Here is a 17,361-nt window from a genome sequence, read left to right on the forward strand (position 1 = left end):
GGAACTTCCTTTGGTCAGAATTGGGTCACCGAACATCCTGGACTGCCGCGCGAGCTTTAGTAGAGCGTTCGAACGTTCCAAATATCTAGTTTTCAACCGACTAGCCTTGCTCGTCCAAGTTCATTACTTGGTCTTTGTCGATTGATTATTTCTATAAATCTATCTTGTTGGTTTTTCATGATGCTGTAGGGTTCGGTATACTGCTGCACCACGAGATGCAGCCTTGTAGTCATTTAGCCGCGTCATTACAGTGTTATCTAGGGGACACTACGCGGAGGCACACTACATCACCCCCTTATTTGAAAGAATAGTTCATTCTAAATTGAAATAAATGTGAGATAAGGCCTGTAAATAAGTCAAATAAAAAATAAAAATTTCTATCTAAAACTAGAGTAATTGACCTGATTGCGGAACAAAAATAACTTGATTTTCTGCACTTAAGGTCAAAAATAGAGTCAATGTCCCAAATTATATTATATTGGCTCATACGAAGTCAAAAGCCAAAAACAGGATAAATGTGTTAAAACTAGAGTAAACGGCTCGAATGGAGACCGAAAATGGAACAAATAAAACAATTAGGGGTGAAAAATAGCGTGGATTTGCCAAAACTAAGTGACACAGAGACTCAAAATAGAATAAAATAGAAGAACGACTAAAGCGAGATAAAAAAAAGTTGACAAAACTTTTGGCATTCTATAAAAATGATCCGGCTATTGAAATAAATGAAATACACTAAATTGCTTTTTACGCGAGAGATACGTGCTGCGTAAAAAACGCGCAAATTCCGATTCCGCGTAAAAAATCGCGTAAAAAATAACCTGTCTGTCTGATCCATATAAGCTCTCTAACTACTGCACCATTCGGCGTGAAATTATGTATATAGAAATTTCAGGGGCCGGGAAAGGTTACTAAGATAGTTCGAGACTCCTTCCTCTTCAGGAAGATAGGGGTCCCATACAAATGAAACACAAATTTCGCACAGCTTGAGAACCAATCAAGCAAATACAACCAAATTTGGCATGTGAATGTGTTTTGGAGTATCAAATATGTCCATAATGGTTCGACACTCTTTCCTCTTCTTGCAGGGAGGGGTCCCATACAAATGAAACGTAAATTTTTGCACATCTCGAGAACTAACCCACTAAATGGAACCAAATTTGGCAGGTGAATGTTTTTAAGGGTAACAAATATATCCATAATGGTTTGGCACCTCTTCCTGGAAGTGAGGGGTTCCATACAAATAAAACACAATTCTTTGTAATCTCGAGTACTAATCAATTAAATGGAACCATATTTGGCAGGAGAATGTTTTCAGAGCTAACAAATGTATGTCTATAATAGTTTTACACCCCTCCCGCTTCTGGAAGAGAAGGGTTTCCTACAAATAAAACACAAATTTCTGCACATTTCGAGAAACAATCAAACAAATGGTGCCATATTTTATATGTTGAGGATTTTGAGAGCAAGAAAACTTTTCATGGTGGTTTGACACCCCTCCCACTTCAATCAAACACAAATTTTCATCGTAGTACGACACTCCTCCATACTCTGGAATGAGAGGGAGGTCACCCATACAAACTGAACAGATATTTCAACCAGATTTTCCGGAAAACAACCTAAAATGATCGGGTCGATGCACAGGAGCCAAAATTCGACTGCAGACGCCATTTTTAATTTTTTTCCGGTTTTTAATATGGGTGTTTCCGGAACCGAATTGCGCCCAGACCCGGTTTCTGAAAAAACAACGCAAAGTTACCAAATACCACCCAATATGTGTATCTTCGGAATCAGATTGATACCAGAAAAACAGCTAAAAATGACCGAATACCACTCAATGAGGATATTTTCAGAATAGAGGTGATGTATAGAAGCCAAAAGTCGAGGATGTTGTCCTTCCATAAAATCAATCATTTCAAACGATTTTTTTTACTTTGATAATATCCTATGGCCGATTCGTCGTGCATTTGCAGACTATAAACAAATCGCAAGGAATTAATGAATTTGGAATGTTTAAAATTATTTATTTAAACACAAAAATGAGCGGGACGTACTGTGCCGGGTCAGCTAGTATTTATATATTTTTAAAAGAAAAAACAAAGAGGAAATTTGTCTGATAATAGCTATTAAAAGAGTTGCTGTTCCAAATGGAAAGTTAATGAATAAATAACTTTTCGACGTATTTTTGTTATTCTAAGAAACCAAACTACGCAGCCATTCGAGAGCAAGATAAACAAACCTAAAAAACCCCGAGGCCACAGCGAACATGGATAAATCAGTTATGGTCAACGATGACAAGGCCAATCGTTCGGTTCAATTAAAGCAAAACATCAGACATTTATGGACGCCAGTAGGAACATTCAGCTCATAAATTATGAACAGTTTAATTTCGACCAAATAATACAAACGAACGCAAACACTCGACACCCACAGCTCCGAAGGGCAAACGATTTTCCCGTTTTCCATTGCACCCCTTGCTATTTGAGACTCCAAAGAAGGAATGAATGAATATTATTACCCCTGCTGCTGCCGCCATTTGTTCAGTTTCCAACAAATCCCAACGAAGAGTTTATCTAAGTTTTCATACCGATAGAGCCGTAGGCAAATAGACGCAGCACAAGCCGAGCAAGATTTAGAATTTAAACTGAGATAAAATACTTTCAACAGGGGATGTTAAGTTTTTTAAATTTTTTTTTGGGATTATTTTTGGGTTTGTCAAGTTTGAAATCTGTTAGTCTGTGGTGAGGTTTCTCTGTTGCCCAGTTACCAGTAGATATCTGGTTCGGAAATGATTTTACGCCCCTTCGTCGTTACAGCTTATGCCGTGCTTTTTATATTTATTTTTCTCGTCTTGTTTCATTCAATATTTCATCAACCGAACTCATAAACGATTACTAGCTGACTGACTGACTGAATTACTGTGTCACGTAAATGCACACCAAGAAAACCCTACAACCAACTTGGTGGTGGTATTTTTGCTCTTCAAATTTTTTATGCGCTAAGTGTTCATATTGAGAGCCCCCCCCCCCCCCCCTTAATGCATCTACGTTTCATGGTTCACAAGTAAAGTTAATGATGAACATGATGGCGCTTTCTGTATCCTGCGTCCACCCCCGCAGGTGCCATTCAGGATTACGAGCAAGTACAAAAAAAAATCCAACCACAACGCAAACAACAATCCGGCCGGGAATGGAAAACGTGGGGGAAGCATCACCGGCTTCGAAACAGAGAAAAGACGACTTCATCAGGCCTTTAGTCGTAATCAAACAAGCTCTCCGATTGCAGTGCGAGACCTTTTCCACCCTGCTCCGGTGGGGGGAGGCTACATGTTCAATCCTGTTTACTGGTTGTAAGAAAAACTACCGCCATAGCCTTTGATGTTGCTGTGCACTCTAGAGAACATTTTTGTTCTGCAACGAGTAACATTCAAGCAGGAAAATATCGTCAAATATCCATTTTTGCTAGCTCCGAGTTTCAATGAAATCTTTCCAGACGTCCGTGATAGAATCTAAGAGAGGTATTTTTCATCGCTAAAGGGGGGCTGGAAATCGGAAAATGGTTTGTGAAATAAAAGAAAACTACCGCACGGGAGTTTTTCTATCAACTGTGTCAAGTGATACCGTAAATAGCGCCATTTGGGGGCACGGGGGACGAGAGTCTCAATACAGCTTCAAACGTGAGCTGTTCCAACTGTTGAACAACTGCGTAACGCACTGTTACCGCCAGGTAGTGCAGGAAAATCGAAGCTTCTGGGAACGGTTGGTATTTTTGTTATACAAAGAAACTCATATCTATCCAGAACAATTATAATAATTTTTTCAGATTAATGTGGTTTCTAATCCTGGTGCTAGCAACAACCGCTCTAATAGTAGTGTTGATAACTGCCTGGAATAGCTTTACTGCTAGCCCACTGGTAACCACCCTGCATGACACTCTGTATCCGATCAGGAATGTACCATTTCCCGGGATTTCATTGTGCAACAACAACAGAATATCCCGCGCCGCAGCTATCCGATATGCAGAGGATTTAAGCCGCAAGGATCCGGAACATCGCAACACCACCTTCTTTCTGAACAACGTCAGGCTGCTGGGAAGACTGTACCAGTACGAATACGATGACGTGTTCCAAATGGCACAGTTCCAGGACTTTCTGGATCTGCACGACGTTAACAATGTTACCGGTGTTCATAGCATGTATGACACGCTAGAAAAGGTAGTGCTTTCTTGACATAATCATGGTGCATGCCTTTTTAACAGTCGTTTTCCTTCCGCAGCTTTCACCTCGTTGCGAACAAATGCTGCTGCGTTGCTTCTGGAAGAGCATCGAGTTACCGTGCATGACAAAGACGGACATGTTTGAAGTCAGACGAACGCAGTATGGATTTTGCTGTACGTTCAATTTTATTGGACATAACGAGGATAATGAGTAAGTAATGCGAGTGCATGTTGCAATAATGATAACAGTTAAACACAAATGACAGAACCGACATTAATGTTCAAAATTATCAAAATTTACGAATAGTATGTATTTGAACGTAAGTTTCTATTTGCCTCTGCTAACACCTATAAAGTATTCACCCATCTTCGTATTACCTGGATATGACCGGCCCTGATATGGGATTAGTCATACTGCTGAATGGTTCCACGAACGATTACTTCTACAACATTTACAACAACATCGGCTTTAGTGTGAGTACAGCGTCATTACATGCAAGTAATCCCTACTGCACAAACGAGCCTCACCAGAAACAGAATTCGCACTCATTTCAAAGTTCACTGATTATTTTACAGCTGCAAATATTTGATCCCTCGGAAACGCCGGATGTTTCAGCGGGCGGTGTGAACGAGCGATTTGTGCACCTCGGCAGTGAAACCTTCATTCGCGTCGATGCGATCACAATCCACAGTGAGCCCGATGTCCAACGTTATTCCCGAGCAACCGTAAGCTATAGGCTTTAAGCGATTTCAATCGGTCCATTTGGCCGCGCTGTATATGTGCTTGAAACAATTCTCCCTGAACAACGGCTTTTCACCCGAAAACACGTGTTTCCTATTTGGCCAAGTAAAAGGCATTGAATCGGATGTCGCCCACTAGAAAACATTGAAACCACGCTACAAGCGGCTTGTTAAAATCACTAACACGGGAAGCAATGTCCGGAAATTTGCATAAGGACCGCGGATGGAACCAGTTACCGTTCTGTCTATAGCAGATCCGTTATGTCCATGATCAAATAAATAAAAAGTGTGAATGTCATAAACATACAAGATAATTACAATGCTATTTTTTTCTAAAATGGCTAAATACTTTTCAAAAAACTGTGGAGCTTCTATCGAAATATAAAATGTTTTCTTTTTGCGAATTGAAACCAAGTGAAAAATTTTGCGAGATAACAAGAAAATGTAATTTTAACAATTTAACGAATGTGATGTTCAACGTTCGAAAACGTCGGAAATGAAACATAATAAAACATCGATAATATAAAATTACATCGAAGATGAATAAATCGCATTAATATGGTATTCATAAACTATTTTCAAATTCCAACATATTTATTAAACTCATATAGCGAAAAAGTTTTGAAGCCAAACTGAAACAATAAAATCAATCGATATCGATAAAAATTCTATGCATGCAGATCAATCGTTATAAGATGTTGTCGTTTCGGGCATAACAGTTCTATACCAAGCCTGTTTTTCCCGCCAAGTTTTTCACTTACAATTCTCTAAAAAAATCTCAACAAACTTATCTCTGCTCTGGTCAGTATTATTGTGAGTTTTTATTTTGATTTTTTTTTTCAGAAGAAAGATTCTTATCGAAACTTCGTTCCTCGTTCCCAGGCTTCATTTTGCTCATTTTTATTTTAAAGAGAATTTTTTTTCCTCTCCGCTCAATAACTGTGAGTTCACATTCAATGTACACCAATTTTGACGCGGGTGACACTCAATATCACTTCGAAGAGAGTGAGAATAAAATTGCTGTTGTATCGATTCATTATGCATTTTCAAAATTTTGCAACACTGATGTACACCATACCAGCTGCTGTTGAGAGAGCGAAGAGTGATAGTTTCTCGAATAAACACTCTTATTTTGACAGGGCATAAATCTGTGTAACTCTAAAAAATAGCTCATCCGCACACGCGAGATAAATGGAATAAATAGCTCAGTGAATATCTGAGAATTGCGTTATCGTTCTCATCGCTCTCTAGTGCGACAAGACTAGTGTCAAATTGAGCATATAGACTGTTCCGAAAATTATAAATACATCTTCTTTCTTGAATAAAACAAAAAATACAGGATTTTTCGGGTCATTTTATTCTGAAATATAGATAATAAGTGTTTTCTTTCCAGTTTCAATTCAAGTTGGGATTATTATTCGTAGGATACGTAGGATTAACACTACTCATAAGCTTTTGCACAGTGTGTTCTCCGACCATTTTTACCACTTTAGGCCAATCTTTTTTAAAATTTTCAACATTGTCCGCTGGTTTGACATATTTCCTCAGCTTTGCCTTGGTCAAAGCCCAAAAAGTTTCAATAGAGCGAATTTCAGGGCAGTTTGGAGGATTCATCTCCTTTGGGACACATGTGACATTATTTGTTTTATACCACCCTAGTGCATCCTTAGAGTAATGACAGGAAGCAAGATCAAGCCAAAAGATTGGAGGATTGTTATGCTGCTTAACCATGGGTAACAACCTTTTCTGCAAACACTCTTTCACGTAAATTTTAACATTCATTGTGTCTTTCGTAATGAATGGACGAGATATTTTCCCACATTCACAAATGGCCTGCCAAACCATTACCTTCTTGCCGAATTTTTCAGTGTAAATGGCTTTCACTGGTTAAGGGACATCCTTTCCCTTCAGTGATGTATAAAATTGCGGTCCTGGCAGAGTCTTATAGTCCAGTTTTATGTAGGTTTTGTCATCCATGATAACACACCCCATTTTTTTGGTCAGAAGTTTGTCATAAAGCTTCCGAGCTCTCGGTTTCACAGATTCAGCTTGTTTTGGATTTCGTTTTGGCTGCTTCTGCTTCCGACGGGTCTGCAGACCCATTCTTTCGTTGGCACGCATAACGTTACTCGCCGAGGTTCCAAGTTTTCTCGCCACATCTCGTACTGATACTGAAGGATGCCGCTTGTAGTATTCCTTAACCTTTTTGTCCATTGTGGGATCAACAGGCCCGGGTTTTCTACAACGTCTTGGGGCATCAGTAAATGTGCACTCTTCACAATACTTCCACAATGCGGTTTGAACTGCTCCGACACTTATATCTTCTTCTCTGGCTAATTTTCTTATAGAAAGACCACTCACGGTGCCATATTCGTGCACAATTCGCTTTCTTTGCTCGGGTTAAAGGCCACGCATTTTCAAAATTTCGCACTAAATGTTAGAAAAAATGACAGCATCTGTTTCTTTTGGATGTAAACAACAGGACGCAGCCAACGTTTGGTTGAATACTGCACGTTATTTGAAATGAAGGTTGATCGTAAGTGTATTTATAACTATCGGAACGGTCTATACTGTAGAATACGCATGGTTGGTAAACGGCTGGGCAGTGCGTACTAGCAGTACACCCGTACTAGTTGGCATAAAATAGACCCCAGTGTGGTCCAGAGCATAATGCCCAGCAACTTCTATCCCTACCTCCACGTGGTACCGACTGGGATACGAGCAACCAAGGGAAGATCGGTGAACCGGTAGGAAGTTGGTCGTATACTGACAGGGGAGAGGGAGCTGCTCTCCTAGGAGGGCAGCTTGTCCGAGCGTCTGTTCCCCACGTTAGGGGTGGCTTAAACAGCGTCTGATCCGGAGCGGTCGGCTGAATTATGAAATGCGGCGTCTCGCCAGCTACACCCAAGACGGCAGCCCCTTCGCGAGACTAGGCATCCGCAGCCCTAGTAAGGCAGCGAGCCGAAACATTAAAATACTACGAACAATCAAGAATTGAATACGGACCGGAACAATTGGCAACGACCTAGGCGACGAAATAAGGACGACGATAGGAAGCTCGGTACATGGAACAGTAGATCGCTGAACACCCCGGGTGGTGACCGGATTCTGCGGGATCAGCTAGAACCCCGCCACTGCGACATCGTGGCGCTCCAGGAGCTTTGTCGTACGGTGCGGTACGGAGGATTTGTGGCCGCAGGGCACAGTACTACCAGAGCGGCGGCACAACCAATGAGCTGGGTACCGGCTTTATAGTGCTGGGCAGGATGCAGAGTCGTGTGATCAAGTGACAGGCGATCAGCGACAGGTTGTGTTTGTTGAGAATAAAAGGCCGGTTCTACAACTACACTATCCTCAATGTGCACTGCCCTCACGAAGAAAGACCCGATGTAGAGATAGAAGAGTTCTACAAGCCGGTGGTCGGCCCGCACAGCCTGCACACCGTGACGAACGACAACGGCCAGCGATGCGTAAACTTCGCACTTTCCCGAGGACTGGCAGTCCGAAGTACCTTCTTTCCCCGTAAGGACATCCACAAAACCACCTGGAGTTCACCTGACCAAAGTACAGCAAATCAAATTGACCATGTTCTCATCGACGGCCGCTTCTTCTCAGACATTACAAACGAACGTACCTATCGCGTTGCGGATATTGGCTCGGACCACTACCTAGTGGCGGTATCATTGCGCTCAAAACTGTCAACCGTATACCACGCGCGACACCGCCGAACCCCGCGGCTCAACATGAGGCAGCTCCGGAACTCCCAGGCTGCGGAGGAATACGCGCAACAGCTTAAAGCGGTGCTACCCACAGCGGAGGGGCTGGGCGCATTGCCTCTCGAAGACGGCTGGTGCAGCATTCGCACAGCTATCGGGGAGACCTCAACGACGACACTAGGAGTGGAAGCACCGAGTACCAGAAACGACTGGTATGACGGGGAGTGCGAGGCAGCAGTGAATGAGAAGAACCGAACCTGGGCGATATACCTGGGCAAGGCAACGAGAGAGAACAAGGCCTATTACAACCGGGCACGGAACGACATGACCACGATTCTCAGACGAAAGAAGCGCCAGCAAAAGGATCGTGAACATGAGGAGCTGGAGCAGCTGTACCGTGCCAGTGAAACGCGGAAATTCTATGAGAAGGTAAACCAGTCCCGCAGAGGTTATGTGCCGCAAGCCGACATGTGCAACTACACGGATGCTAGCGAGGTGGTCGACAGGTGGAAGGAGTACTTCGATGGACACCTGAATAGCAAAACAGTGAACAGAAGCGGAGCAGGAACTGACCTAGGAGCACCAGCAGCGGATGACGGAGTACCAGCCCCCGATATTCATGAAGTTCTTTGTGAGATCGGGAAGCTGAAAAACAATAAAGCCGCAGGCGAAGACGGACTGATGGAGGAAGTCGACTGTCCCATCTACAAGAAGGGCGACAAGCTGGAGTGTCGCAACTACCGCGGTATCTCGCTTATCAATGCCGCCTACAAAATACTCTCACAGATCCTGTTCCGTACTATCACCTTTAACCAGGGGGTTCGTGAGTCAGTACCAAGCGGGTTTCATGGGAGCCCGTGCCACCACGGACCAAATCTTCCAAATCCGACAGATTACAGAAATGTCGCGAGTACAACGTGCCCACACATCACATCTTCATTGACTTCACGACGGCCTATGATACAGTCGATCGAGAACAGCTATGGCAGATCATGCACGACAACGGATTTCCGGATAAACTGACTCGATTGATCAAAGCCACGATGGCGCAAGTGATGTGCTACGTGCGTGTTTCGGGGATACTCTCGAGTCCCTTTGAATCGCGCAGAGGGTTGAGACAAGGTGATGGACTTTCTTGTTTGCTGTTTAACATCGCCCTTGAGGGTGTGATCCGGAGGGCGGGCATCGACACGAGGGGCACAATTTTCACAAGGTCTGTTCAGCTTCTGGGCTTCGCGGATGACTTCGACATCATATTACGTAACTTTGCGACGGCTGAGGAAACTTACGCCCGACTGAAAGCCGAAGCTGGACGGATCGGACTACGGATAAATGCATCGAGAACAAAATACATGCGAGCGAGAGGCTCCAAGGAGAACAACATCAGCCTCCTAACTCAAGTCTCTGTAGACGGTGATGAGCTTGAGGTGGTCGATGAGTTCGTGTATTTGGGGTCACTGGTGACCGCCGATAATAACACCAGCAAAGAGATCCAGAGACGCATTCAGGCAGAAAATCGTGCCTACTTTTCACTTCGAAAGACACTTCGATCGAATCAAGTGCGACGGCGCACGAAGTTGACGCTGTACAAAACCCTGATAAGACCGGTAGTCCTCTACGGGATCGAGGCAACAACGCTTCTCGCGGAGGACCTTAACACTCTTGGAGTTTTCGAACGGAAGGTGCTGCGGACTATCTACGGTGGAGTACAGACGGACGACGGAGAATGGCGACGGCGCATGAACCACGTACTGCACGCGCTGCTTGGAGAGAATCCCATTGCACACCTGGCGAAAATCAATTGGTTGCGGTGGGCCGGTCACGTCGTATGGATGCCGGACGACAACCCTGTGAAATCACTTCTCTTTAGCAACCCTACCGGCACCAGAAATAGAGGGGCGCAGCGGCATGCTGCCTTAATAGGCTGCTGATGCGTAGTCTCGCGGCGGGGCTGCCGTCTTGGGTGTAGCTGGCGAGACGCCGCATTTCATAATTCACCGATCTTCCCTTGATTGCTCGTATCCCAGACGGTACCACGTGGAGGTAGGGATAGGAGTTGCTGGGCATTATGCTTTGGACCACACTGGGGTCTATTTTATGCCAACTAGTACGGGTGTACTGCTAGTACGCACTGCCTAGCCGTTTACCAACCATCTACGTGAAAATGACAGTGGAAAATATTCACATAACTTTTCCGGTAATTACAACGTGAAAATTATTTTGAGTGTAAGTGTTCCATAACAGCTAACAGATAGACAAGCACTTCAGCATCAGAGCTTCACAATGTTCAACACCTTCCTTAAACATAAGAACATAAGAACTTGTCGCTAGTACATATTCCCAAACCTTTTTAATGAAATACGTAAGACAGCCTTTAAATTACAGGCAGTCCTGTCTTATAAACAACCTCTTTACCCTTTTAGAAATGCAAGAATCTATACCACAGATACTAATGATTATGAGCTTGAGCTTGAACGTCCACACATTTCGTAGTTCTCCTCCGTCATGGATCTGAGCTAGTGAAGTTTCGCATTGTATAATATCAATACCTCTGCATCTCTAACGACTGTTATGGAAAAGAAGGGTTCTTATATCGCTGTGGGAAGCGGCAGATTTTTATACTTTTACTCTTCCCTCTACGCTCAATTGTACTGCTCTTTTTTACCGAGCTTCGATAGGTGCTACCAAGTATCGGCAATTATAATTGCCTGGAGAGGTGTTTTCCCATTCAACTGTGTGTCGGGTCTAACTTTTTTTAAATTTAGCGTAAGGAAAAGATCAAGGGGGAATCTGAGAGTAAACCTATGCGCTAAAGTCTCTCTCTCTCTCTCCGACTGTGACATCGAACGGTCTGATTCTACTAAGATTCGAACTCGTGGCCATTCGCTTGAAGCTTTTTTACTAGCTTTTTAACTATACCTGTGAATTTGTGCGTCGAAAGGCCGCAGAGTACTTACTCCTTGAGTTTGTCGCTTCTACATTTGCTCAAACTCATTTAAGGTTTTTGAAAAGCTATTTTTAGAGGGTACCAACGGTCACAAAAATGATTAAAAAGTTATAACCTTTTATTTTTTCCTAGAGCTCAACTCTAGGGCATAACTTTTGTTAACAAATATTATCGACGTTCGGCCAGCAGGCCAGGTTTCTTTGATGTAAAAATGCTGGGCCCGAAATGAATACGAGCCCGGAATTAGAAGGGTTGCCTCCAGTACCCCTCCCGGCCCCCTAAGAAAAATGATTCTTTAGTAGGACTTGATGGCAAATATTGTTATATATTTTTCACAGAATCATTGCCCAGATTGTTTTCAACTAGATATGAAGACTTTCAGTACTTTGAAACTGTTATTTAACAAGGAATAGTGAAGTTTTGAAACTAAGATGAAAACGACGTTCAGCAACCAGTGCGGGTGAAACCGGCATCCCTTGGGACTAACACTAAATGAATAAAAGCTTAAGTTCCGCTTACGAAAAATTACATCCGTTTACGCATCAGCTGCACTGCCTATAATCGCATATCAATCTCATCTGGAAAATCATCAAGTTGAGAAAACAGCGCTTGAAGATATTTTTCTTGTTTTGGATATTTCTCCTGTTTGGGGTGGGTAATTCTAATTTTTTCGCCATGATGTAATGCAATAGACCTCAATTATAACTTCTTCATTGAAGAATTGCCTTTGTCGTGAAAATTACAATCAAAAATAAGGAAGAGACTAATATGCGATTATTTGGGCCTTCGAGTAGCAAAATAATCGCATTTCAGTCTCACTTTCAACCACTCGGTGTAGGAGTAGTCATATTTTTCTCAAGTATTTTGAACGGGGGCAGACGGGCAGACGTTTATGGCCGCAGACAGCTTCTAAATATTCTGCATAGAGAATGGCGGAGACATCCACCCATTACTTACCCCGACTTTGAGGTCGTCGTTGAAAAAGCAAAATATAAGGTTGAAGTCTTCGATATGCTACTGAATAATATCCTTTCTTATGTCTTCAGTGTTTCGCAATACTTGCTATATAAAATTATTCCGCACTAGCCCGTGCATTCAGCATATTGAAAGAGTGGTATTGAAAAAGGGAAGTTTCCAATTTTATTACAACAGTGACTTGACGGAAGACGACGGCGATGAAAAGAGGTACAAGCTGTTTTTAGCTAAGCATCTTAAAACTCCTGAGTTCTGACAGTTTCAACTTGAATAATTATTTGAAGTGAGCATCCACAGGAAATTAAACCTTTGCAAAAAGCAGCATTGCTCAAAACTATTATCCTTCCGATTGACAAAACCAATAACCTTTCGGGAACGAACTTTCAGAAAAAGTTGCAGTTTAGTGTCTACTTAAAATTATCTTTTGTGTGAAATTTATTTGAAATAACCTTGCAATTATTAATCATTTGATGATTTTTTAACAGTAAATAGCTTGAAAAACAGCCCGAAGTATTTATTATATGGATTGGAGAAAAAAAATATGGCCATACTCAGGAAAAACATCTAGTGGGACTGATATGCGATTATTTTTAGGATGGGACAGTTTGACCTCACATTTTTTCTGACTTTTTTCAAATAAAACATGCTTTTTTGTTTCCTTAATCGATAGTAGAGCAAGAAATAGATGGAATCTGATATTTAGCTCACAAACAATGAAAATCCATATGGGACTGGTATGCGATTATAGACAGTGCAGTAGCGTGTGTTGTGTCTATTACGTTTGACGTTTCACAGTGGCTTCGATACACAAAATGTCTAAAATACATATTAAATACCAACACTGCACATATTCCAAAACACAGTTAATTAGCGTTTTCTAGTAAAATCCTAGGGGTGACGGTCTTACTCTCAGTGCCGGGCTTCTTCCCAGTGCCTCTACTAAAATCGTTCTACATCTTATTCAATCTTTTAAGCGATATTTAGTATATTTTTTTTCTCGTGAGTTGAAGTAAAGCAAATTACTGCGTAAGTAAAATTGTCATCTGATTTACAGAACAGAATTAGATGTTCATTACGCCAATGAGCTACCTTGCCATCCCCCTCAACTTTCACATGCCATCACAAAGTTTTGTGAATCAAAAAAAAAATTTTCACGAATCCATGATAAAAATATTTCCATAATACAGTCCCTCTACAATTATGGGTCAGTCAACGTGTTGCCTAAATGTTGAAAAATGAATATAAAATCGGAAAAGTTATCAACTACGAATGTTTTACTGTCAATTTCAGTGTTCTGACGTATACTTTCGATCGACAATTAGTTTCACTGCGGCTGATGTGTGTAAATCGGTTAAGAAGAAAAACAGTACTTGCATAGCAAAAGACACAATTATGGTTCACTTTTGGCCTTCAAGATCATTTAGTTTATAAAACCATCAAAATCCATCCCAAAAGTTATTTTATTTTTGTAAAAGCTTGATAAAAAGTTATTTTATTAGACCGTGATGTATTTTCATGCAAAAGTAATAAAAATAGCCAAAATATGGACTGACCCACTATTGTGCACCGCAAAACGTGACATTACTACAATTATGGGTCACTTCACTTATTGCAACGAGCAGAATTATTGTTTTTAGTAACATTTTCAACATTAAATGATTTCAATCGTATAAATAGGGTTACAATTGAATTATAAAAAATACCACTGCCGATGAAAATTGTTCAGTTTCGTGAGAATAGACGTTTTTGCGTAAAAGTGACCCATAATTGTAGCTGACCCACGATTGTGAAGGCACTGATTTATCAAAAATTTGAAAAAAAAACATGCGAACGACCATTCTCAACCTGCAGTTATTCTGACTTCCGCCTTTCTGACCTCGCTTCCCAAACAGCGTCGCTGTGTGCTGCGAAATGAGCTGCTCCGTTACGGTCGTCCCTACGCCAGAAGTAATTGCGTGGCCGCTTGCCGCATCCGGAGCGTGATAGCGTTGTGTGAATGTGTTCCATTCTTTATGCCACTGGGAAACAGTGCCAAAGACAAGTCCGTCACGATCTGCAACCTGCAGCATATCGCGTGCCTGAACAAGTACAAACGTAAGTATTCAGATATGATATAGAAAGTTAAGTGATTCTCCCATTAATTATTCCACCTAACTGTGTGATCTGGCCTTTCACATTCGAAATTTATAATAGTTTTAAAATATATTAGTACAAAAACATCAATTCTCAGAAGAAAAAAGAACAGAATGATTATATATTATATATAGTTCCTGTGAATGTTGGTGCCCCGGATGCCTAACACACAACTGTAACGAGTTCGAAATCTAAAATAGGAGTGGATCAGATCAAAATTACGCCAACAACAAGCTGCGAACTATTTAGTGACTCACACTTTACTGATAGGGAAATGAGTTTAATATCAACAAAGAATACTCCAATTGCGGTTCAAATATGATCAATTTAAAGTTACTAATGTTTTTTCTATCCTTTTTATTTTCTTCCACTCTCTATACCTGCTGATACTCCTGGACGGATAGTAAAGTGGTCCACCATAATCACAGAAATTTCCAAAATCCCAGGACTGGAAAAGGAGATGGAAGAGTCGCTATACTGTCCGGATTGTCTGCCAGCCTGTTCCGGTAGCAAGTATCAAATAACGTCCACCGCATTACCGCTAATCAAATCCCGGCGAACCGGCTTCAGTATTACGTACGTATTTCCAACCATTGGGTTCAGCTCAAAATCACTTTATAACTTACAGCCACGGTATCGACGATGTTTCGGACGTTAGCGTAGTGCGTATATTCTTTGGACAGCCCGAAACGTGGCTCTACAAACAGGACGTAGCATCCTATTGGTTTGAAATCTTCAGCAATTTTGGTGGAATGTGCGGCATAATGGCTGGTCTGTCGCTGATAAGCATTTCGGAAAATGTTTACTTCATCGTCAGACAGTTTGTATTGGTTTTGCTGACCAAGTCGAACCAGTTGCGGCGGCAGGAGCGGAGAGGTCAACTGGTGAGACCGATTTTACCGTGAATGTAAAGGTACCAACAGTGGCCGGATTATGGTTGAAGCTACTCGCTGTTTCCGATGGCAGTCGTTAGGATATGGCACCAGCTGTTGCACTTCACTCACCAATTGCGAAGCGATGCTTTCTGTTGGCACTCGGTTGGATATAATGGTACGATAATATACACAGTACACCCGGATGTCGGTTTGTCATCAAGAGCAGCACCAGCGACATTTTTCGTACCCATAGTCACACTCCAACACATAGGAACGCGATTTACCAGAGTGTGGTGTCACCATGGGCACCGGGATGGGTCATCCGGGTACACAATGCGAATTAAAATTTGATTAGCATTCCCCACTTTGGCGTTTTACCTGTTTGGCTAGCACTCCAAAGTAAAAAAGAGAACAAGCCACCTGTCATTGCACAACACGGTGTGTTCACACATCTCCCGGAAGCAGGGAACCTTTAATCCTACGGAACGGCAAGGACTTTAGCTAATAATCGTAGAGTGAAAATTATTTTGAATCCTTGAATTGTGTAGTAAATAAAAATGCACTGTAATAGTTTTGGATTTTTGTTCAAACCGAATACCACCAAGGGTCTCCATTGAAACGCCATTCTGAATTGTTTGAGGTAAGTTATGTTTAAAACGGTTCTCGTTTTAATACCACTTTCAAGTAAATACATTTTATCTCCTAAAAGTACTGCTGGTACACACAGAGTTGCAGTTAGCGTTGAGCAGGCGTTTGCTAGGGAAAAATATAAAACCCTCTCCCGTCAAAATACACTTGAGTTCAAGTTTTTTAATACGAACTTGTCTCAATTGGTGTCCTTCGGCAAAATAAAAACCCAATGCACAGAAATGGGGGTTTTAGTAACACTCATGAGCATGGTGTAGAAAGGGAAGGGTTTAAGTAGTAAAAAGAAAAGTGAGCCGCTTACTGTTGGGGCTGCTATCATTCAAAGCACTATTGTTTAGTTTCAAATCGATCAGTGTTCGTTGTTCAAAAAGGGGTTTTCACCGAATTATGGTTGCAAGGAAGAACTTAAGTACAAAGATTGTTCTCGTCAAGCTGAAAATGTGAAAAGTTATTAGTGGCTAACTGGTCAACCGATATGTCAAACGGCACCCGTATGGCAAAATAAAAGTGACAAGAGAAAGTAGTGAGAAGATGAAAGCTGGTCTAGAAATGGTGCACTCAAACTTGTCCTAATTTTAGAATGCTAATCGCAAAATCTATACAACAAAATCAAAATTTATAGATGGAAAAAAAATCAAAACTTGAAATTGATTATGAAAAATAAAACGAACGCATTAAACGAAAACAAATGCTAAGGAAAAAAATTAAAAAAGGCAAGGCCTTGGTGATACATTCCGATCCGGAACTTGACCTACTGTTTGTTATACACAGACTTTGCAGCCAACTGTTTATTGTACAGGACAATTGCGGGGCTAGTGCTACGATCCTACTAACAATAACAGTCTCTCCCGAGCCGAGACTCGAAACTACAACGACTGGCTTGTTAGGCCAGCATCGCACTAACCAACGTAGCCTCAAAATATATCACGATTTTTGGCATTAAAAATTAAGTAGGGTATCGAACGTCTTCGTCAGTGGTTTTCTTCGGCAGTTTTCCTGCAGCAGTCTTATGCAAAAGGGGGCCGAAGAAAACCACTGACGAAGACGTTCGATACCCTAAATTTTTTAGTTTTTTCCCTGTTCGTTTTATTCAATTTCATCCCCATATCCAAAT

At 41.7% G+C, this 17,361-nt stretch overlaps 1 protein-coding gene across 1 annotated transcript; it reads left to right on the forward strand.

Moving 5' to 3' along the window:
- Positions 1 to 3,269: 3,269 nt before the first annotated feature.
- On the forward strand, positions 3,270 to 16,083 carry LOC129733957 (pickpocket protein 28). The gene is made up of 8 exons (XM_055695597.1): positions 3,270 to 3,755; positions 3,820 to 4,210; positions 4,272 to 4,423; positions 4,569 to 4,686; positions 4,789 to 4,938; positions 14,484 to 14,685; positions 15,129 to 15,300; positions 15,353 to 16,083. The coding sequence occupies exons 1-8, from the start codon at positions 3,553 to 3,555 to the stop codon at positions 15,627 to 15,629; spliced, it is 1,665 nt and encodes a 554-aa protein (XP_055551572.1). The 5' UTR covers positions 3,270 to 3,552; the 3' UTR covers positions 15,630 to 16,083.
- The last annotated feature ends 1,278 nt before the right edge of the window (positions 16,084 to 17,361 follow it).

The sequence above is a fragment of the Wyeomyia smithii genome, chromosome 1, assembly GCF_029784165.1.
Source record: "Wyeomyia smithii strain HCP4-BCI-WySm-NY-G18 chromosome 1, ASM2978416v1, whole genome shotgun sequence".
Taxonomy (NCBI): domain Eukaryota; kingdom Metazoa; phylum Arthropoda; class Insecta; order Diptera; family Culicidae; genus Wyeomyia; species Wyeomyia smithii.

What these genes read in the sequence shown, in the direction of transcription:
- LOC129733957 (XM_055695597.1), top strand. Translation starts at nt 3,553, where the DNA reads ATGGTTTGTGAAATAAAAGAAAACTACCGCACGGGAGTTTTTCTATCA. An exon ending in TGTATGACACGCTAGAAAAG is followed by an intron (nt 4,211 to 4,271) that starts GTAGTGCTTTCT and finishes TTCCTTCCGCAG; the next exon opens with CTTTCACCTCGTTGCGAACA. An exon ending in GGACATAACGAGGATAATGA is followed by an intron (nt 4,424 to 4,568) that starts GTAAGTAATGCG and finishes ACACCTATAAAG; the next exon opens with TATTCACCCATCTTCGTATT.